The sequence below is a fragment of the Mustela erminea genome, chromosome 11 (assembly GCF_009829155.1).
Source record: "Mustela erminea isolate mMusErm1 chromosome 11, mMusErm1.Pri, whole genome shotgun sequence".
In the NCBI taxonomy this organism is placed as follows: domain Eukaryota; kingdom Metazoa; phylum Chordata; class Mammalia; order Carnivora; family Mustelidae; genus Mustela; species Mustela erminea.
Window position 1 is genome coordinate 32,093,665 of NC_045624.1, and position 22,921 is coordinate 32,116,585.

The 22,921-nt window shown below is 36.8% G+C and overlaps 1 protein-coding gene across 1 annotated transcript in view; it reads right to left on the bottom strand.

Annotated features, from left to right (window-relative positions):
- The window catches only part of CFTR (CF transmembrane conductance regulator), a 168,956-nt gene that overhangs the window by 14,258 nt on the left and 131,777 nt on the right, over positions 1-22,921 (bottom strand). Inside the window, exons 22-23 of the mRNA XM_032304554.1 lie at positions 21,819-22,073; positions 6,871-7,026 (exon numbers count right to left, since the gene is read on the bottom strand). Coding sequence (XP_032160445.1) covers positions 6,871-7,026; positions 21,819-22,073 — 411 coding nt within the window. The remainder of the gene's footprint in view (positions 1-6,870; positions 7,027-21,818; positions 22,074-22,921) is intronic.

The window sequence follows — 22,921 nt, forward strand, 5'->3', positions numbered from 1 at the left end:
AGCAGACAGAATACAGAGCTTCGTTTTATGATAGATTTGCCATAGGCTAGGTAAGGTTCTTAACATGCATTATCTCTTTTCATCTTCCAATCAGCCTAACAAAATAAACCCTTTATGGCCCACAAAGAAATTGAAGTTGGGAGACTTAAGAGACTTTTCCGACATCATTTAGCTAGTAGATCATAGAGTTAGAATTCAAACCCAAGGGTATATGTTTCCAAATATGTGCTCCTTATTACCACAACGAAATGTCTCAAGTCCTAGGCAGATCAGTTTTTATTCCTGATCTGGGACTCGGGAATGATTAAAGGTTGGGCAGAAGCAGCCCAATGGGTCCATAAAGAGCCGATCATTGCTCAGCAGCATAGCCTTGTGTCAGTATCACTAGCCATTCCCTGGCAACAGGCTCAGTTCCTGCACCTTGAAGGAAGAGGCTTGCTTCCTCTACCTAGGCAGAACCAGAGATGAAGGGTTTTTATACAGGTTACAATGTCTTTGTAACCTTCAAAGATATTTACACATCCAGTGGAAGAGAACACTAGGAGATTTTAATTTGGCCAAATGGAATAATGTCATTATTCTGGAGGGCCGTGGGTGGAGGCCAAAGGTATCACGACAACAAAGCCGCCACAGAAGTGATTAAAGGTAATATGACTTGCAAAGATGCTGTAACAATGCAACTCTACGGATAGGAACCCATGCTCTTTGAGCCTCTGTGTTCTCACTGTCAAATGGGAGAAATGGCACCTTTCTTCTCAAACCTACTCTACCTATAGGCTTTCCCATTTTGTTAAGTGTATGGCAACTTCACTTCCTCAATCCAGAAACTTTGGGGTCATCCGTGACTTCTTTCTTCCTGGTCCTCCCAAATGGAATTAGTCATCAGTACTGTGCATTTTCCCCTCAAATATATCTCAAATCCAGTTATTTCTCCATCCCTACTGCCACTAAAGAGTTCAAAACACCAATATTGTGCTCTGGAACACTGCAAGAACCTTCTAATTGATTTCTTCCTTTTCTCGCTTGCTTCCCTTCCAGTCTATTTTTATTTAGCAACCAAAGCAATTGCTACATATCTAAACTGGATTATCATTAACCTTTGGTTTTCCATTACACTTGAGGCAAAATGTAAAATCCTTCAGATGGCCTGCAGACCTACATGATTTAGCCCCTTCTACTACTTCTGGCTCATTCAGCATCCTGCTCTGTCCTCTCCCCTTTTCACCCCATCCACATGGTTTTCTTTCACTTCTTCAGTTTCTTTATACATTCCTTCATCCCGCTTACGAATCTCAGCCTGTACATTCTTCCCATGGCCAGTCTTTAAAAGAATAATAGTAACTACCCATTAAAACTTTGATTTTTCTGTCATTGTTGGAAATGGTATACCTAACTTTATCTCGTGACAGCTCAATCATTTATACAAAAGACTTACCAAGTGGTTGTCAGTATGTTATACGCTCATTTTATTTAAAATAGATACACAGGGCGCCTGGGTGGCTCAGTGGGTTAAGCCGCTGCCTTCGGCTCAGGTCATGGTCTCAGGGTCCTGGGATCGAGTCCCACATCGGGCTCTCTGCTCAGCAGGGAGCCTGCTTCCTCCTCTCTCTCTCTCTCTCTCTGCCTGCCTCTCCATCTACTTGTGATCTCTCTCTGTCAAATAAATAAATAAAATCTTTAAAAAAAATAGATACACATTCAAAATTGTGAAGGAAGACAGATGTGGAAACTGGACATCCAAAAGTCTTAGATGTAGTGGATTTGAGACTACCCAGAAATTCTGTAGGTCTTTTGTTTATAGTTTATTGTCTAGCATTAAAGTAATTAAAGTAATGCTTTCATTTTATTTTTTTAAAAATGAACTGAATGGACCGGTTCAGTTAGAATTAAATTTCATACAATTAACTACACATTTCATTCCTGTCTTATAAATAGCATCTCTTCCTTTTGGAGGTGCCAGCCAATGTCTTGGTTCTGTTTTCTAAACTGTATGAGGTTTCCACAAAGGCATCTCTAAAGCCGAGAGGTCCTTGCAGGTGACCTACGGCCTTTCCCCAGATTTACAAATGAAACAGCCAAGGCCCTGAGAAGTTATGTGGCTTGGCCAAGGTGACACAGTCAGATGGATTAGACAGCAAAAAAATACGGCTGAAATGAAAAATCACAATGCTCCTCTCTTTTAAGAACCTACTCACCAATAGGAAAATGAGGATGTGCAAATATTTGATATTTATTTAATGTCATGGATGTATAGCACAAAGAGCAATTCTTGGGACTCCAGGAAGAATGAAGAGAGAACCATTGTTCACTGGCTGACTAATCTCTTTCCTGGAGCTGATTCCTCCACTCCTCAACTCCGTGGAGCCCGCTGGGCCTACGTGGGGTGCTCACATAGCTCAAAGGGGCTCATATCCCACTACAGCAGGCAGTAGGCTTTAGCCTTGGATGTCAAATGAAACAAAAAGCAATTTGGCTTCCATGGTGATTGAATACAGCATCAATTAAATTAGTGGGAGAAATATTTTGCTTTGGCGAGAAGGGAAATATATATATGCATATATCATGTAAAGCTCTATTAAAATGTGGCCACAATGCTTATAAGAAGCAGAGTGGCTATGAGCTTACCTTCTCGCAATGTCTGCAAAATTTTATTGTAAGTTGAATCTATACAACAAAAATCTATTCAATTTGAACAAATCAAGATTCTAAGATTGCATTATAGAATGTCTAAAAATAAGTTGTTTGGCTTTTAAGAATACCTATTAATGAGAACAAGGTGAATAATATTAGAAATGTTTCAGATTTGGGTAGAGACTAATTTTATAATGTTAAGGTACATATTATTTACTTATATATAAATGCCTGTATGTTGGATGTTCAAATATTTGGTTCCTATAAAGTCATTTAATGTGTCACAACCTTTTATTCTACAACTTCCCAGTATACACTTATTAGAGATAGCATTTTAAAAAACGATTTCCAGATCTGACCAAATTGTTAAAATTTTCAAGTTTTTCAGCTCAGAAATAAAGTTGTGTCATACTACTATCTATACTAGCTATTTTTCTCTTCTCCCTTTTTTTCCTAAGCAAACTCCACCTGCAACATGGGGCTCAAAGTCACCACTCTGAGATAAAGAACCCCCACTGCATTACCCACTGAGGCAACCAAACACTACTTCTCTTTTCATTTGAATTTGGCACCCCCCTCCCCACCATGGTCTTTGCTATAGTCCAAGATCTCACCACATCACAGCTGGAGAGTTTCTCAGCCCATCACCTACCTGCCTCTCAAGCTCCTTCTCAGGAGCCGGTCCTCTACACACTGCTGTCAGCAGCAGGCACTTCCGCCACCCCTTCACTCTGCTCTTCCTGGCTCAGGAAGAGTCCATTCCTTCCTCACAGGCCCATGTCAGTACTTACCAAGTCTTTCCCTCTTCCCTAACACTCCCTAACAAGTGGCCTCCCCTGCCTTTTGTACCCCAACTTTTTCTAATCTCCTTCTCTGTACTTGTTCATAATATCCCTGTCTGTCTGGGATCCTGGATTATCCTTTCCACCACACACTGCCCCCAACTTTCTAAAACCTGCAAACGTTATGGCCCATTATGACCCACCTTAACTACCACCTTCTCTGTGAAACGTCCTGTATCTAATTTGTTCCTAGCAGTGGGAGGAGAAAAGAAGGAAGGATACAGTGAAAGTGAGCTGGTGGAAGCAGCAACAATAGGGCTTCCGGCTGTCCTCAGCCTCAGAAGTACCCAGAGCACCCCTTGAACAGGTGCCCTCTTTGACTCATAACTATATCTAATTAACTATCTTTGGTTTATCACTTTGGTTTCTTCTTTTCGTCTCTGACTTCAATTTTGAACTTCTCATTGGAGGCTCATAGGTAGGATTCGGACCTCAATATCTTTCACATAACTATAGAATCTATAGCATATAATTTTAAGCTTATAGGAGTTTTACAACTTATTATTTAATTATTAATTGTTATTATGCCGAATGGGAACTGCTGCACTCCCAATTCCATTTCTCAAATCTAGAGATACATGTTTTGGCCCTATTTGATACCCTTCACAGCAAAAGACGTTCTAACTCCGGCAGACAGTCGTATGTGGGCATGGATTATTTTCAGGTCATAAGGTCTCATTGCAGGTATAACTGATCATTTACTTGAAACAGCTTGCAGCCTTTCAAAGTCCTAATTGAAGTTTTACAAGTACGTTTAAAAATCATTTTCTTGTCTTTCAAGAATAAAGTACTCTACAAAGTTCAAAGCTAATAAACAATTTCAAGTCTTGATATTCAAATTGCCTAAGGCAATGGGGCTCTGACTGGAGAGCACACTGTCTCCCCTTCATGCCATCAGACAGAACTCACAAGTGAAGTGAGCCAAATTAAAGAAGGCCCCACCTTGAAACATACACAGTACCCTTTTTTCTAGGCTGGTGAGTTCTCCAACATTGCTTTTTAGCTATAGTGTGCGCACGCACACACACACACACACACACACACACACACACAGAGCAAGAATTTGCCAAAACTAATAACATCTTGTGATTCCACAGCTGATTTCTCAGAATCACTATGATGGAGAGAAAAAGTTTTTTGTCTAACGTTTGTTCCTGTTTAATATGTCTCAAAACAAGTGACTATTTGACCCAGAGGTATCTGATGTTTCCAAGTCAGAGATGCCCTTGCAAGGTCAGCAAGATGGAAGGAAGCAAGATAGAAAAGCAAACAATAACAGTTCTTCTTGGATTTTTTTTTTCCCTTTCTTCCTTTTCTTCTTCTTCTTCTTCTTTTTTTTTTTTAAGATCAAACTCCAGGCAAAGAAGAAAAAAAACCACTTAATTTGAACTTCTAAAGGAAAGTTAGGAAAATAAAAGCATCTCCTAGTTAGGATATTAAAAAGACATGAGGAGTTTGCCCTCTCTCTTTCTTAGTCATTCACTTATGTTCTCAAGCCCACTGTAGAAAAAGTAGGACATTCTGTCTTCAGATATCCCTGTGATACTAGAAGACAGTCCCAGAGGCCTGGGTCATAAAAATGTAGAATGAGATGCACCAGTTTTAGCTTGATCACACATTTTTGAAAGCATATCGCAAAGTATTTCTTGTTTAGTTTGTATAATTTTATAAAGCTTGAAGCCACAGAGAGGGAAAACAAAATAAAAGCAAGTTTGGAAGATTCACTTCAGCAGAAAGAGAAGATAAAGAATTTTCATAACTGGTTCATTCAGTTTTCCTTTAGGTCTTGTATACTTAGATTTCTTAAATAAAACAGATAATTAAAAAAAATCTATCACACGGCAGATAAACTAAAGGATCCCCAGTAAAATTTAATATTTTTTAGAGCAGTATTTATACTAATACATAGATCTCTATGAATAACAAGAACAACAAAACAACAACAACAAAACTGAAAGCTTCACTACTGCTGTTAAAAATGGGACCGGGAAACTTAGAGTCAAATGAATAGCAACGCCTCTTGGACAACCGGACAACCAGACTCTATTCTGTGTTCTTCAACATTGTTATCTTGCCTAAGGCTATCTCCTCGGGATACTTGTATTCCCAGTGTTTCTTTATCTTTAGACCCTCTGACAATCCTTTTTTTCTTTCTGAAAAACAATACTGTTTTTCAAGAGTTCGACCAGGATTAAGCTTCTGGCAATATGGCAAAGTCTAGACAAAAAAATTAAAAGCATCAATCTAGCAGTTACAATATTTAGTGCCTCATTAGGTGAAAAAAAGCAAATGCTCCACTAAGGTAATCTGTCAAGAAATACAAGCTTTTTTCTCAGACTAGATTTATAGTCCATCTATCTGGAGATGTTCCTGGCATTTGAATTTTGTGTTAAATGTAGAGAATTGTTAGAAAGTGCTGATGGAACTTGGCCCATCAGTACAAAGGGAGCAATGTGGTTACTAAAGCAGGGTCTATGCCCACAGAGAAGCAAGCAAATGTCAGTAGGAATCCAACACGTGCCTTTCAGATTTGGCTCTAGGAACGACATTCCTTGGTTTCCACTGAGATCATTTTAAACTGAAACTGCTATTTCTCTCATATATAAGAAATCCTCCTCTGCAATGACACAGAGAGAATGCTACTAAGCCAGGGAAGCTAGTGATCCTTTGTGACCGGAATCAAAGAGTGACATTAAAAAAAAAAAAAAATGCTACAGATTAATCTGACATGCTTCATTTTATCCAAAGAACAAAAAACAATCATTATACTTTCTATTTTCAATTCCACTACTTTATGCTTCCAACTGTTTCTTATTTCAGCAGCATCATTTACATCTTGCAAAGCATTTCTCAACCTGCTGGGATTGCTAAGTTGGAGCTCAGACCACTGAAGGAGGGGAGAAAACACTGATTAAAAACAAAAGTGCCAGGGTGCCTGGGTGGCTCAGTGGGTTAAAGCCACTGCCTTTGGCTCAGGTCATGATCTCAGGGTCCTGGGATCTAGCCCTAGCCGGATGGCTCTCTGCTCAGCAGGGAGCCTGCTTTCCTTCCTCTCTCTGCGGGCCTCTCTGCCTACTTGTGATCTCTGTCAAACAAATTAAAAAAGAAAAACAAAAATAAAAAAAAACAAAAGTGCCATACTTCCATGTGGATTGTGTTTTCTGGGAAAGGCTGTCAAAACTATTAATAGTTCAATCACTGTATGGCAGAGAGTTCCAAACTTTTAGAGATAGTTTCCTTTTTCCCTACGAAAACACTGCATTGCAGAATAAACGATAGCAATAAATAACAAAGATTTTTTTTTCTTAAGTGTCAAATAATGGTAAAAAATATACAGTCTTCTTCTTCTTCTTCTTCTTCTTCTTTTTTTTTTTTTAACTGAATCTTTCTGATTTACCTGTGGGATCACTCCAAAGGCTTTTCTCCACTCTTGCAAAGTTATCGAATCCCAAGACACACCATCTATTTGGATTTCTCCCTCAGTGTTCAGCAGTCTCAAAAAAGCAGATAACAAAGTACTTTTCCCTGATCCAGTTCTTCCCAAGAGGCCCACCTAGAAAATAAGAGTGACAGAATCATTCCTGTGACATACAGATACCATGCAAGAAATATAATCTGATATTATAATTCACTAAAAAAACATTGGAACTGTGTTTTTGTTTTTAATGTCACCAAGGGAAGATTTCAACTTATTCATTCAAACCTTTCTGTAACACTCTCAATTCTGTCCAGTAGAGACCTGGGGCAAAGCAACCCTGGAGAGGAATACGGAAAGTGGCCATAAGGAACTGGACTCATAACTCTGGAGCCTTCATTTATCACTGACCTTTACTAATGGCATATAGGTTAAAAATACCCATTCTGCATCAAGGAAAACAAAGATACAGTGTCTCAATGCATATCATTTCTAAGGACAGCCTTAAACCAAAAGCAGAACCTATATAGCTTGATCTTATTCCTAACATGAATATGAGCTTGAAAATTAATGAATCTGAAAGAGTTCTAACATTCAGATACTGTCCATAATAAATTAAGTACCAGTTTAGGCCTGACAGCAAACAAGAAAATCTTCAGTGAGCTCTGTGTTCCCAGAGAAGGCAGGTCAAGCCTTGCCATTTTGTGGATAAGTACTTGGACAGTTGTCAAATCAAATTCTTACATCTACCCTGCCTGGAAGGAAGAGAACTTGGAGAAACAAGAGATATTAAGGAAAAGAAGAAGAAGAAAAAAAAAACTATTCTTGTTTCCAAAAGACTGTTAAGAACACAGAATAGAAGGGACAATGCCATGTGTTGCAAGGGGAGAGCAGGTGCTACAGGGAGCCCACAGGGGCCCCACCTCTGTATCCCATGTGGGTTCACATCCAGCACTTGGACGAAGATGCTTTGAGTGGGCAGAACATTGTAGCGGTCATTAACTGAACACTGAAATATGGCCCAACATTTAGTAGCACTGAATAAATGTTTACTTCCTTCCCCTTCCATGACTTCTGTTTCTCTTTTATCATTTAGATTTTTTTTTTTACAGAACAGCTGAGCCAGTGGTCTTTTAGAGTAATGCTTTTTACACTATCTGTGGCAAAGGACAGTTTCATTTTGATTCAGTTATTTTTAGTTTCTGATCCACTGCATATCAGTACTTTAAAATAAAAGATAATAAAAATGAATTTCAACATGCTTACTCTCAGTTCTTATACTTATCAGAGAACCACTAACAGGTTATAAACCAGAACAAGTTCATGGACCACAGTGAAAGCTTTAGAGCTTCCAACAACCCATGATAATAATAGCTTATTGAATACTTGTTAGGAATCTGGTAATAAACTAGGCCTTTGGAATAAGTTGGCAAATAATAATGGTACCATGTCTTGTTCATAAGAGCTCTGTAATGAACCTTTTACAAATGTTTATTCTCTGAGACAACTGAGAAAATCAGATAAGCCAAAAGTTATACACAACACCCTTTTGATGTTCCTCACACAACTAATCAGAAGCAGTGATTACTGTATTTACTTTTACTTGATTATTACTCGTGTTAGGCCTAAGGATTGAAGCTCAATAAGGAGAGGGTAGTCTACATGTTTCCCACTGACTTCTCAGCATCTGCCATTGTGGGTGCACATGAAGTACTCAATAAATGGTTGTTTGGATTGACTGAGAGTCAGGTAGACAGAAGGATGAATGAATGGACAAATAGGATATGGATTAGATGGATGGGTGGGTGGGAGAAGGGATGGGTGGAAAGAAGGAAGAAAGAGAGGAAAAGGGAGAGAGAGAAGGCAGGTGAATGAATAAACCTATTTAGTTGATCTAACAAACAAATGAATTTAGTTAATTTTGGTCAAATACCAAATCAAGTTTTATTTAAAAATCTTGTGAAATTTAATATGCATCCCCCCATTTTTGAATCAGCCCATACTATACAAATATATTCGTCATATGCCATGATTTTTCAATCACGACAGTAAAGCTTTTATAAGTAATCTGAATATGCCTTGTGTAGGTGAGGTATGGGAGATGTCAAGTTCAATAAGAAGAAGTGATTTTGCTTTAAAGTCATATCACAAATTTAATCAGACAACAAAAAGAAATAAAAGGCATCCGGATTGGTAAGGAAGCAGTAAAACTTCCAATATTTGCAGATGACATAATACTCTAAATAGAAAACCTGCAAGACTATTTGCTAAATTTCTAGAACTGAAACACGAATTCAGTTCAGCTACAGGATACAAAACAAATGTACAAAAATCTGCTGCATTTCTATATACCAAAAATAAAACAGCAGGAAGAGAAATTAAGGAATCAATACCATTTACAACTGTACCAAAAATAATAAGATACCTAGGAATAAATCTAACCAAAGCAGTGAAAAACCTCTACTCTGAAAACTACATAATACTGAAGAAAGAAAGAGAAGATGACACAAAGAAAGTGAAAGACATCCCATGCTCATGGATTGGAAGAAAAAAATACCATTAAAATGTCTATACTACCTAGAGAATACTACACTTTTAACACAACCCTTATCAAAATACCAATAGCATTTTTTTTTTACAGAGTTAGAATAAACAATCCTAAAACTTGTATGGAACCACAAAAACCCTTAATAGCTAAAGCAACCTTGAAAAAGAAAAGCAAAGCTGGAGGCACCACAATTCCAGACTTCAAGCTCTATTACAAAGTTGTAATCATCAAGACAGTACAGTACTGGCACAGAAACGGACACATAGATCAATGGAACAGAATAGAAAACTCAGAAATGGACCCACAACTATGTGGTTAGTTAATCTTCAACAAAGTAGGAAAGAATATCCAATGGTAAAACAAAAAACAAACAAACAAACAAAACACAAAAAAAACCAGACTCTTCAACAAATGGTGCTGAGAAAGGTAGAAGACAACATGCAGAAGAATGAAACAGAATCACTTTCTTACACCATACACAAAAGTAAATTCAAAATGGATTAAAGACCTAAATGTGAGATCTGAAACCATAAAAATCCTAGAAGAGAACATAGGCAGTAAATTCTTTTACATCAGCTATAGCAACTTATTTCTAGATATGACTCCTGAGGCAAGGGAAACAAAAGCAAAAATAAACTATTTGGACTCCATCAAAATAAAAATCAACAAAATTAAAAAGACAAATGACAGAATGGGAGAAGATATTTGTAAAGGATGTATCTGATAAAGAGTTAGTATCTAAAATCTATAAAGAACTTACAAAACTCAATACCCCCAAATGAATAATCAATTAATAAATGGGCAGAAGGCAAGAATAGACATTTCTCCAAAGAAGACATTTAGATGGCCAACAGACACATGAAAAGATGCTCAATATCATTGATCAGCAGGAAAATACAAATCAAAACTACAATGAGATGTCACCTCACACCTGTCAGAGTGGCTAAAATCAACAACACAAAAACCAAAAGGTATTGGCAAGGATGTGGAGAAAAAAGAAACCACCTGCACTGTTGGTGGTTGTGTAAGCTGGGAGCTCGCTTTTGCAGCGCATATACTAAAACTGGGGATGCAAACTGGTGAAGGCACCCTGGAAAACAGTATGGTGGTTTCTCAAAAAGTTAAAAATAGAACTACCCTATAATCTAGCAATTGCACTACTAGGTATTTACCAAGAATACAAAAATACTAATTCAAAGGGATACATGCACGCCAATGTTACAGCAGCATTATCTACAGTAGCCAAATTATGGAAACAGCCTAAGTGTCCATCGACTGATGAATGGATAAAGATGTGGTATGTACATACAGTGGACTACTACACAGCCATAAAAAAGAAACCTTGCTGTTTTCATCAACATGAATGGAGCTAGAAAGTATTTAATTTTCTCTCTCTCTCTCTCTCTCTCTCTCTTTTTTTTTTTTTTTTTTTTTTTTTAGAGAGAGAGAAAGAGAGAGCACGAGCAGGGGAGGAGCAGAGGGAAAGGGTAAGAGAGAGAATCTCACTGAGTGTGGAGCCCAATACAGGGCTTGATCTCACAATCCTGAGATCATGACCTGAGCCAAAACCAGCATCAGAATCTTAACTGCCTGAGCCATTCAGGTGCCCCTGGAGCTAGACTGTAATATGCTAAGTGAAATAAGTTAGTCAGACAAGCATAAATAGCACATGCTTTCATTCATATGTGGAGTTTAAGAAACAAAACAAACGAGCAAAGGGGGAAAAAAAGAGAGAGGGGCAAACCAAGAAATAGACTCTTAACTATAAAGAACAAACTGATGGTTACCAGAGGAGAGATGGGGGGTGGTGGATGGAAAATGGGTAAAATTAAGGTGATGGGATTTAGGAGGGCACTTGTGATGAGCACAGGGTATTGTGCGAAAGTATAGAATCACTGTATGTGCACCTGAAACTAATACCACACTGTATGCTAACTAACTGGAATTTAAACAAAAACTTTTAAAAATAGATAAAAAATAATAAAGTCATGTCACAACTTTTTTACAAAAAGTACCCTGAGGTCCAGACCTCTATATCATTAGCCAGGGTTCTAATAATTAGGATAAATGACCAGGTTCCCTTTCAAGAAGCAAATATAGAATGTTTTAGAGAACTCAGTTTTTATGTTGGTATAAGACTGAATTGAGAGGCAATTTGTAAATCTTTTGTTTAGCTTTAAAGTTTTGTAGCTATTCTCTGGTTCTTCTATATTATTAAACTGCTGATATTGCATTGTTTCTGACAATTTTTAACAGCAAGGAATCTTGTTCATACCTAACAAAGTCTTCTTGTTTATATAATTGGCACATGATTCTTTTCCGGGATTTGTTTTTCCAGGCTTCTCAGTGATCTGTTGGATAAGGCCAGAGTACTTCCCACAAATGAGCTTTTAAGGTATATCCTAATTCCAAGTCAATGATTTCTAGTAACTTCAGTGAACTTCCTTTCTGAGAATTTTGGATCAAGATAAATCAAAATATTATGTGGACAGCTAAACAGTGTTGAATTTGGTGCTGGCTGTAATTGCATTGTACCATGAATAGAACAGTCTCAGTACAGGGGTGCCTGGTGGCTCAGTGGGTTAAAGCCTTTGCCTTCAGCTTGGGTCGTGATCCCAGGGTCCTGAGATCAAGCCCAGCGTCGGGCTCTCTGCTCAGCGGGAAGCCTGCCTCCCCTCCTCTCTCTCTGCCTGATTGTGATCTCTGCCTGTCAAATAAGTAAATAAAATCTTTAAAATTAAAAAATAACAGTCTCAGTACATTCTTTTCAGAGCACTTGATTCATGATTTTAGTACTGCAACAGACTAAAACCTACTATAATTATTTTTCATCTTCTATGGTCTCCAGAAATCAAGATACCAAATAAAATGAAATTTAGATCTCCAGTGATAATAGCTTTACCTTTATATATTTATTATTAATGAATCATAATTTTTTAAAAGATTTTATTCATTTGACAGACAGAGATCACAAGGAGGCAGAGAAGCGGGGAGAGAGAGAGAGAGAAAGAGAGAGAGGGAGAGAAAGGAGGAAACAGGCTCCCTGCAGAGCAGAGAGCCCAATGTGGGGCTCGATCCCAGAACCCAGGTGCCCCAATGAATCATAATTCTAACAAGTTCTTGAGAATATGCTCCTCATAACTCCAAGATAAATTACTGAATAAGATCTAGCTACTAAATAACAATTTTTATCAAGATAGGATGCTATGTGTATTTAACAAATCAAACAGACATGTAAGTGTATATGCTGCTATGATCTGAACCCTTGATTTTGAAAAGACTACAAATAAAGAAGGCAGGTAAACTCACCCAAAAAAATAAACCTTGAAGTACTATTAAATATCTATTTAATCAGAGGACTGTCCAGGACTGTGATAGACACAACTTATCACCTAAGGCATTTTGATAAGTTCACATTTATCATGAAAGACATGGCTCCAAATTAGAATCCCAGTCTGCACTTTGAGAGGGAAAAAAAAAAATGAAGAGATATTCTGTTGGGGAAAGGTAATGTGGATATTAAAATTCAGACAAAAAAAAATATCAAAAGCTTTTAAGAAAACAGCTATTTGAAATTACAAAGAAAAAACAGGTTTTTTAAAAAGTAAAAGTTGTGAAAATCTTGCTCTATTTCTCATGCACTGAAAATAAAATTTAAAATACAGATTCTAGGAAGTAAAGGCCTAAATTAAGAGCAAAGAAGATAATGAGACACCACTTCCCTAAAATAATTGTTACGGACAAGCTGTTTTCATATAAAGACTGAATAACCATTCTGCATAAAATATAGATTTTTTAAATCTTTCACTATGTTATGAGTTGAATATTTGTGTCTCCCCCAAATTCATATGTTGGCCTTTGGGAGGTGAAGAGGTCATAAGGGTGGAACCCTCATGAATGACATTAAGGCCCTTATAAAGAAACTCCAGAAAGCTCCCTCACCTCTTTCACTATGTGAAGATACAATGACAAGACAAACATCTATGAGGAAGTGGGTTCTTACCAGACAATGAATCTGCTGGCACCATGATCTCCGACTTCCCAGACTCCAGAATTGTGAGAAATAAATTTCTGTTGTTTATAAGCCTACCCTGGTCTATGATATCTTGTTACAGCAGCCCAGATGGACTCAGGCATACCATCTAGCCTAGAATGCTGAAATCCATTAAAAAAATCAAACAAGAAATGTCCCCTTGCATCCTTTTTAATTTTTTTTTCAAATGAATTAGACCACAGCTGATCTTGCAGGATTTTGGATAATCAAAATAATGAAATTATTAAAAAAATAAAAACACTGAAGTTGAGTCTTCCTCTTAATTTAGCATGCAAGAAGTATGTTTGGGGCATTTTGTTATAGATGCTGTTATAGTTTCCAAGGGTGAGACAGTAGAAATAACAATCTTAAGAAAGCTGCTCAGAATAATATTTTGACAATCAATTCCTACACTAAACAACCCTATCACCTAGAAGTAGGTATAAGTTATTCACTCATTCTTATTTAACATATAGTAAGCTAGGCAATGTGCTATGCAAAGAGATGAAAAGATGAAAAACAGGATTTCTGGTTTCTAGTCCAAAATATGAGGAACTTGAATATTATTACTCTGCCCTAACAAGTAAAAAGTTGAGCGAACTGAAAATCAAAAGTCTTCTAACATTGTTAGAAAGTGAAGATCCAGAACCACAACCACTATAAATGAAGAGACAGATAGACAGATATAGAGAATCACAAATTACTAGAGAGGAAACCACGATCAGAAACCCCTGCAGAAAACAGAATCAGGGTAAAAAAAAAATCCTAAACTGTAACTGACAAATTCTGGAGGCTCAGTGTGGACAAGTCTGAGAGGAAAACAGTCCAGGGGAGGCCATTTGCAGAGGGATCCCCAGACTTTTGTTAAGTATTACCTCCAGTAGCCCCAGAGTGAAAAACAGAAAAATCCCTTGGTGCATCCAGCAGGAGGAGGGAGAAGGCAACAATTTTGCAATATTCCAGAGCATTAAAGAATTCTGCTCTTCACAAGGCCTCCCTCAAGAAAAATTATTTTATAAGACCATAACCTACTGGGGTTTTTATTAGAACCCAACTGATATAGGGAATGAAAATACCCAACTCCTGCTCACACTAACCATCCTGTGGCATTCAGAGAAAGTGGTACAGAGGGAAATTTATAGTATTAAATGCACATATTAGAAAAGAAAACATATCTAAAATTAATAGTCTAAGTTTCTACCATAGGAAACTAGAAAAAGAGTAAACTAAATTGAAAGGATGCAGAAGAGAAATAATAAAAATTAGAGCATAATTGAAAATAGGAAATCAGTGGAGAAAATCATTGAAGGCTGATTCTTAGAAAAGACCCATAAAATAAAAAGCTTCTAGCCAGGCTAAGAAAATGAGAGGTGACACAAATAACTAATATTAGAATTGCAAGAGGGGACATCACTACATATCTCATTGTAAGAGAATAATAAAGGAAGACCATAAATAACTATATGCCCACCAATTTGATAATCTAGATGAAATGAACCAATTCCTCAAAAGATACAATCTTCCAAAGATCATCCAAGAAGAAATGGATGATCTAAAGTAGACATATATCCTTTAAAGAAACTGTATCAATAATTAACAACCTTCCAATTCAGAAATTTCCTGGTCCAGACAGATTTGCTGGTGAATTCTATCAAATATTTAAAGTAGAAATTCTACCAATCCTCTACTTCTTCCAGGAGATAGAAGCAGAGGGAATACTTCCTAACTATTCTTTGAAGACAACATTAACAGAATACCAAAACCAGGGGCACCTGGGTGGCTCAGTGGGTTAAGCCGCTGCCTTCTGCTCAGGTCATGATCTCAGGGTCCTGGGATCGAGTCCCACATCGGGCTCTCTGCTGAGCAGGGAGCCTGCTTCCTTCTCTCACTCTCTATCTGCCTGCCTCTCTGCCTACTTGTGATCTCTGTCTGTCAAATAAATAAAATCTTAAAAAAAAAAAATTTTAGAATACCAAAACCAGGCAAAGTCATTAGAGACCAAGTTTCTCATGAGCATAGAATCAAAAATCTTCAACAAAATATTGGCAAATCAAATCCAACAATGAATAAAGAGATTATATATACCATAACCAAGTCAGATTATTTCCAGATACACAAAGTTCGTTCAAAATTTATAAGAGAGTTAATATAATCCATTCTATCAGTGGGCTAAACTAAGAAAAAAAACACATGATTGTAACAAAAGATACAGAATTCATTTGACAAGATCCAGTGCAGATTCCTGATAAAAACTCTCAGCAAACTAGGAACAGAGGGAAATTTCCTTACCTTGTTAAAGACATCTATAATAACCCTATAGTAAACGTTGTATGTTGAGAAACTCAAAGACTTCCTGCTAAGGTCAGGAACAAGACAAGTATGTCCTTTACCATAATTCATTTTCCATATTATATTGGAAATTTGTTAATGCATTAAGACCAGAAAAGGAATAAAAAGCCTCCAGATTGGGAAGAAAGAAATAAAACTGTCTTTGTTCACAGATGATATTATTAGATATACAGGAAATCTAGAAGAATCCCGAACAAAACTCCTGTAACTAATAAGTGATTATGTATAGCAACGTTATAGGATACAGAGTTAATATAGAAAAGCCAATTGCTTTCCTAAACATCAGTAATGAACAAGTGGAGTTTGAAATTAAAAACACATTATCAGGCAACTGGGTGGCTCAGTGGGTTAAAGACTCTGCCTTCGGCTCAGGTCATGATCCCAGGATCCTGGGATGAATGGAGCCCCACATCAGGCTCTCTGCTCAGCAGGAAGCCTGCTTCCTCATCTCTCTCTGCCTGCCTTTCTGCCTACTTGTGCTCTCTGTCTGTCAAATAAATAAATAAAATCTTTAAAAAATAATAATAAAATAAAAAAATAAAAATACATTATCATTTACATTAGCATTCCCAAAACAAATTACTTGGATATAAATATAAGAAAATATATACAAGGTCTAGATGAGGAAAACCATAAAACTCTGATGAATGAAATCAGAAAAATTAAGTAAATGGAGAGATGGTCCATGCGCATGAAAAGGAAGATTCAATATTATCAAGATATCAGTTCCTCCCTACTTGATCAATAGATTCAATGCAATCCCAGTCAAAATCTCAGCAAGTTATTTTGTGGGCTGACAAACTGATTCCAAAATTTATATGGGGATGCAAAAGACCCTGAATACAACCAACACATTACAACACATTACTGAAGGAGAAAAAAGTTACAGGACTGACACTATTCGATGCCCATAACTTTGACTTATAATTGACTTAAAAGATCAAGGCTGTATAATATGAACTCCTTCAGCTTCCCAACTCTTTACTCATCCTTTTTTTTTTTTTTTTTTTAAAGATTTTATTTATTTATTTGACAGAGAACACAAGTAGGCAGACAGGCAGGCAGAGAGAGAGAGAAGCAGGCTCTGCACTGAGCAGAGAGCCCGATGCGGGGCTCGATCCCAGGACCCTGGAATCATGACCTGGGCTGAAGGCAGAGGCTTTAACCCGCTGAGCCACCCAGGCGCCCCTCTTTACTCATCCTTATCTTTAACTCCAGTTATCTGCTTTCCTTCTGTCTCAAAATAAAATAAAATAAAATAAAATAAAAAATAAAACAACAACAACAACAACAAAACACAAAATCTCTATAGTACAAAGGCAAAATCCCTCCATGTAGCCATCCTCTTAGGCAGGAGTTCTTGCTATTTCTTTCCCACCACCAACGTTGGTGTTCTATATAACTCCTCATTTCAGTATTCACCCATTCCCTAACCCTTTGCAGTTGGACTTGTACCCTCATTTCTCTACACCTAATGATTATCTCATTCTTAGAAGAGCATGTATCAGTGATACAGATCACTGGCCTTACACCTAGAGTTTTTGTGCAGTAGAGTTGAGTGGGACTCAAGAATTTACATTTCTCACACATTCTCCAGTGATGTAGGTGATCCCGTCCAGAGAACAACATTCTGAGAACCACTGCTCTCTTGAAGATGACCAAAAACCACTTAGTAGCTAAACTGGGTAGGATTTTTAAAGTCTTCAACTTCCTTTATTACTTCAACTCTCAAGATTCATAATTTCCATCATCTTGCTTCAATCTTGTCTTCTATTTTATCCTTTATGACTCTCCCAATGTGCTCAAACCAGTCACTGTTTTCTGCATGTGCCCCATGGCTTGTATTATTCCTTCTGCCTATAGCACCCTTTCCCACTCACCTTTGCCTGTTCAAATACACAGTTCAAGTCTCAAAGTCTCCCTCTAAATGCCACTTCCTATAGAAAACTTTCCATGAATAGCCCAACTCCATGAATATTCAACTCCATGAATAGCCAACTGATACTAATTACTTCCTCCTTACCTTAGAATTTTACCTATATATTTTTTATTCAAGGAGATAACAAAGCTTTTGGAATCTGAAGCTTATACAATATGGAAGAGGAATTCTTTCCAAGAATAAAGATTTTCAAAATTATAAATAAAAAATTAAGTACAGGGCCTTGAAGGGGCTCAGGCAAATAAACTTCTCTGAAATTTAAGCTTTGCTAACTTCACAGTGGCCTGCCTCAGTTCTTACTGGATCTTGCATTTCCCCTCTTAGATGGCCATCCTCTGGGACAGATACCTCTTTTCTCTCTCTTTCTCCCTCTCTCTTGGCGCCTTCTTTTTTTACTTTTAAGGGAAGCGGTGAAAAAGAACTTTAAAGTCAGATAGATCTGGGTTTAAGATCCCTGCTAACTCACTCACTCAAGTGAAATTCAGTTTCTTACACTGTACAAAAGGGGTAATAATGCCTACCTTTGGAATTAAAATAAGATCAAATTTGGTAGCAAATAAATGTCTTTAAACAGTGTCTAGGAGATGATAAGCACTTGATAAACTTTAGTTTCCCTCTTTGGATGGCAAGATCTGTAGCCTTATGTAAGTAATCTTCAATTCCTCCAAAAGAACCTACCATTCCTTGCAAAGAATAGTTACTGAACACACATGGCCTATTTTCTATATAAAGGTTCAGAGAACGTGAAGTGCCTAAGCATACTGCTTCTTCCTCATTTTACAGTAGCTCTCATTATTACTTTTACATCAAGGAAACTATCTATAGAAATGAGGACTCTGCAAATTCTGTCACTCCATTAGGACTTGGTTGAATTTAATTTAGTGGGCAACTGAGCATCAACAGCACAATGGGTTGGGAGGGTGTCAGGAGGAGGGAAAGGAAATAATTTACCAGGGCTTTTCACTCTGGTTTATATCAACCTATTTGCTGCTATTGTTTGTAACTTGACATCACTTTTGGAATCTATCATGGTGGTCTCAAGGACATTCTCAGCTTCCTGTGGCATTCACTTATGTGCAAAGCAAAAGAGAATACTTAATTCATTGTTTTCTCAATGCAAGGGAGGAACAAAGGCAAATAATTAATTTTACATAGTTCTAAAGCATGATTTGAACAATGCAAACAACCTCATTCTAGTATAAGGGATAAATTTAATCTAAATCCAATCTTGCCATTTATCCTGATTTAAAACTGTTTTCTCTCTAAAATCACAAATGAGAGAAGAGAAAAAACAACCAACACCACAGAAATACAGATAATGCACTGTTTCTCACTGTTGGTGGGAATGTCAACTGATAGAGCCACTGTGGAAAACAGTACGGAGATTCCTCAAAAAGTTAAAAAATAGAACTACTCTACAACCTGGCAATCACATTACCAGGTGTTTACCCAAAGAACACAAATGCACTAATTCAAAGGGATACATGTATGCTTAATATTTACAGCAGCAGTATCTATAATAGCCAAGATATGGAAGCAGACCAAGTGTCCACTGATTGATGAATGGGTAAGAAGATGTAATCTATCTATCTATCCATGTAAAGGAATATTTTTTATTTTTTATTAATATATAATGTATTATTTGTTTCAGGGGTACAGGTTTGTGACTAATCAAGTCTTACACAATTAAAAGCACTCACCATAGCACATACCCTCCCCAATATCCATCACCCAGCCACCTCATCCCTCCCACCCTCTCCCCTCTAACAACCCTCAGTTTGTTTCCTGAGATTAAGAGTCTCTGACGGTTTTTCTCCCTCTCTGGTTTCATCTTGTTTCATTTTTCCCTCCCTTTCCCTATGATCCTCTGTCTTATTTCTCCAGTTCCTCATATCATTGAGATCATATGATAATTGTTTTTCCCTGATTGACTTATTTCATTTAGCATAATACCCTCTAGTTCCATCCACATCATTGCAAACAGCAAGATTTCAGGTTTTTTTTTTTTTTAAGATTTTATTTATTTATTTGACAGAGATCACAAGTAGGCTGAGAGGCAGGTAGAGAGAGAGAGAGAGGCAGAAGCAGGCTCTCCACTGAGGAGAGAGCCCGATGCGGGGCTCGACCCCAGGACCCTGGGATCATGACTTGAGCTGAAGGCAGAGGCTTTAACCCACTGAGACACCCAGGTGCCCCAGATTTCAGGTTTTTTGATGGCTGCATAATATTCCATTGTGTGTGTGTATGTGTGTGTGTGTATACATACCACATCTTCTTTATCCAGTCGTCTGCTGATAGATACCTAGTCTCTTTCCATAGTTTGGCTGCTGTGGACATTGCTTCTATAACCATTGGGGTACACATGCCCCTTTGGAACACTACATTTGTATCTTTAGGGTAAATACCCAGTAGTGCAATGGAATGGAATATTTTTTTAACCATGAAAAAGAATGAAATCTTATTATTTTCAATGACATAGATGGAGCTAGAGAGTATTACACTAAACAAAGTAAGTCATAGAAAGACAAATACCATATTATTTCACTCATACATGGAATTTAAGAAACAAAAGACATGAGCAAAGAGGAAAAAAGAGAGAGAGAGAGAGAGAGAAATTAAGAAACAGACTCTTAATTATAGAGAACAAAGTGATGGTTACCAGAGAAGAGGTGGGCTGGGGGATGGGTTAAACAGGTGATGGAGATTAAGGAGGGCACTTGTGAACACCAGGTGTTGTGTGGAACTGTTGCATCACTATATCACACACCTGAAACTAATATAACACTGTATGTTAAATAACTGGCATAAAAATAAACCCTTAAAAAAAACTATTTTCTCTCAAAAAAAGGAAAAAAAATCCCATTCTTGATGAGCAAAAATATAATAAAGAGGTAATTTTAGTAGTATGTGAATTTATTTATCCTAACAATAATATTAAAAAGAAGAGCCAGAATTTCTGCTGTACCATTTCAAGCCATTTAGCATGGTATACAGAAACATTCTTCCTCACCCTATATTTTCTTTAATAGAATTTTTTCCAGTGCATCAAATTATGAAATATCCCTAAACCAATGGATCAAAGTAAGTGATAATAATCTGTGTTGGTGACAGTGATGGTGGCCTAATGAAGCTTACTGACCATTATTTCAATGGTAAAAAAATCTCTATTTGAAATTAAACCACGAAGAGAGAAAGTTTTAAAATTCAGTTTTCATAAAAAGTGGTTCTATTGTATTCTATCTCAATTTTTAAAAATAATCAAAAGAATATAATAATCCTATCTAGATTTATGGAGCAGCCCAAAATAAGAGATTTGAAATACAAACTATAATTTGAAATAATTTAAAATATAAAATACAACACCACATTTCTAGAACATGAAATATGAGAATAACTGCCCCTTTCTCCAAGAATCAGTTCCAGAATTGGTATATCTGAATACCATCCATGTACTCAGCCCAGGGCTGAGATCTATGAGGACTTCTTCAAAATAATACATGGTTATTTTTGCTTATTAAACAATAAAATTGTTGCTTTGTAAATAGCTCTTGCTTGGTAAATTACTGGGAAAAAAATCTAAATAATCCCTACCTTGATTAAAATTCCAAATAAACAAACTGAACAAAACTAAGAAGAAAAGTACCACTTTTTTGAGAGTGTCAATTAGGTAAAATTCATGAAGAAATTAGATAACGTCAACAACAAAATATTTCTCTTACCTGAAATGGAAAACAGTTTCAAGATGCAAAATTTAGAACATGTGATAATTTTGACTTCTTCAACAGCTTCTTTTAGTTAATAAGCTAGCAATCGATTAGATATTCTACAAGTAGAACCACATTTAAAATGAACCAACTATATAATTTCTGGCCTTGGCAAACTAAATAGCATATAAAAAAATAATGGCTTCATAATTAATAACTTGAAATATGTATATTCAGTATTGGCCTTAGTCTACAATAATAAGGTTACCCATGGATTTTACCAACACATAGCTTGAGGCTCCTGAGATTTACTTACTAAGCACAGATCAAATAAAGCAAGGAATATTTAAATCTCACCCTCTGGCCAGGACTTATTGAGAAGGAAATGTTCTCTAATATGGCATTCCCACCATCTATATACTTTGCTGTGAGGTCTTTGACAGTCATTTGGCCCCCTGAGGGCCAGATGTCATCTTCTCTCACATGATGATTCTCAGTAATCAAAACTTTTGAGAGCTGGACATCCTTGGATGGTTTGAATGACTTGGTGGGTGGTTTACTTTCTTCTGCTGGCATGTCAATAAACTTGAAGACTCTGCTTACAGATCGCATCTGAAATGAAATAACAGCATTTTATGTTTGTTTGTTTAATAACTCTAGGCAATGTCATAATTAGTGTGATGATTCCTTAAAAAATAACACGTAAGACGTGACGCTGCTCATCGTCACCTGGTTATTTATCAGGAGGTTTTTCAATGAACTAACAGGAAATAGTTGGATATAATTAAAAGCTTAACCAAAGAGAATTAACTAAGATTTATATAAATGGGCTCTGTATAGACCTGTTTATTTTTGTGATCATTTAATTCAGTTATGCAAGCCACACATAAATGGCCAAATTACACTCAAAGGGATAGATGATGTCAGGGGGAAATTTTTTCTTCAACTATGAGCAACACTGCACACTGTTGTACAAGTGGTATATTATAATAAAACGCCCCATGCCTCAAAACCACTACTGAAGATTCTCCCCTTTCTCTCAAACTGCCTGAGAAACGGTCTATAATTCTGTATGTCAGCTGGGTGGCAAGTGATGCTTAGTAGATTTTGAATGACTTCACGATTATCTTTAAACAAATTTAAGTCATTGTCCTGTATCTGTGGTTAAATAATTACATTTTTTATATAAACTACTTACAGATCAATTTCCATTGCTGACACTGTAAAATGTCACTGCATATAAAAGTTGTATTTGAAATTAAATACATGGTTGCTCTATAAATCTATTCATGTAACATTAACAAAGTATATCTTGAATGTCTACAGAAATAAAAGAGCTCAACTATTTCTCAAAGGTGCTTAAATTCTTTAACAAGAACATGTTCCTTTGGCTAGTTATGATTTATTGAAATTCTGAATATAATTTTTAAAGTAGACTTACAAATAATAGGTACCTTAAT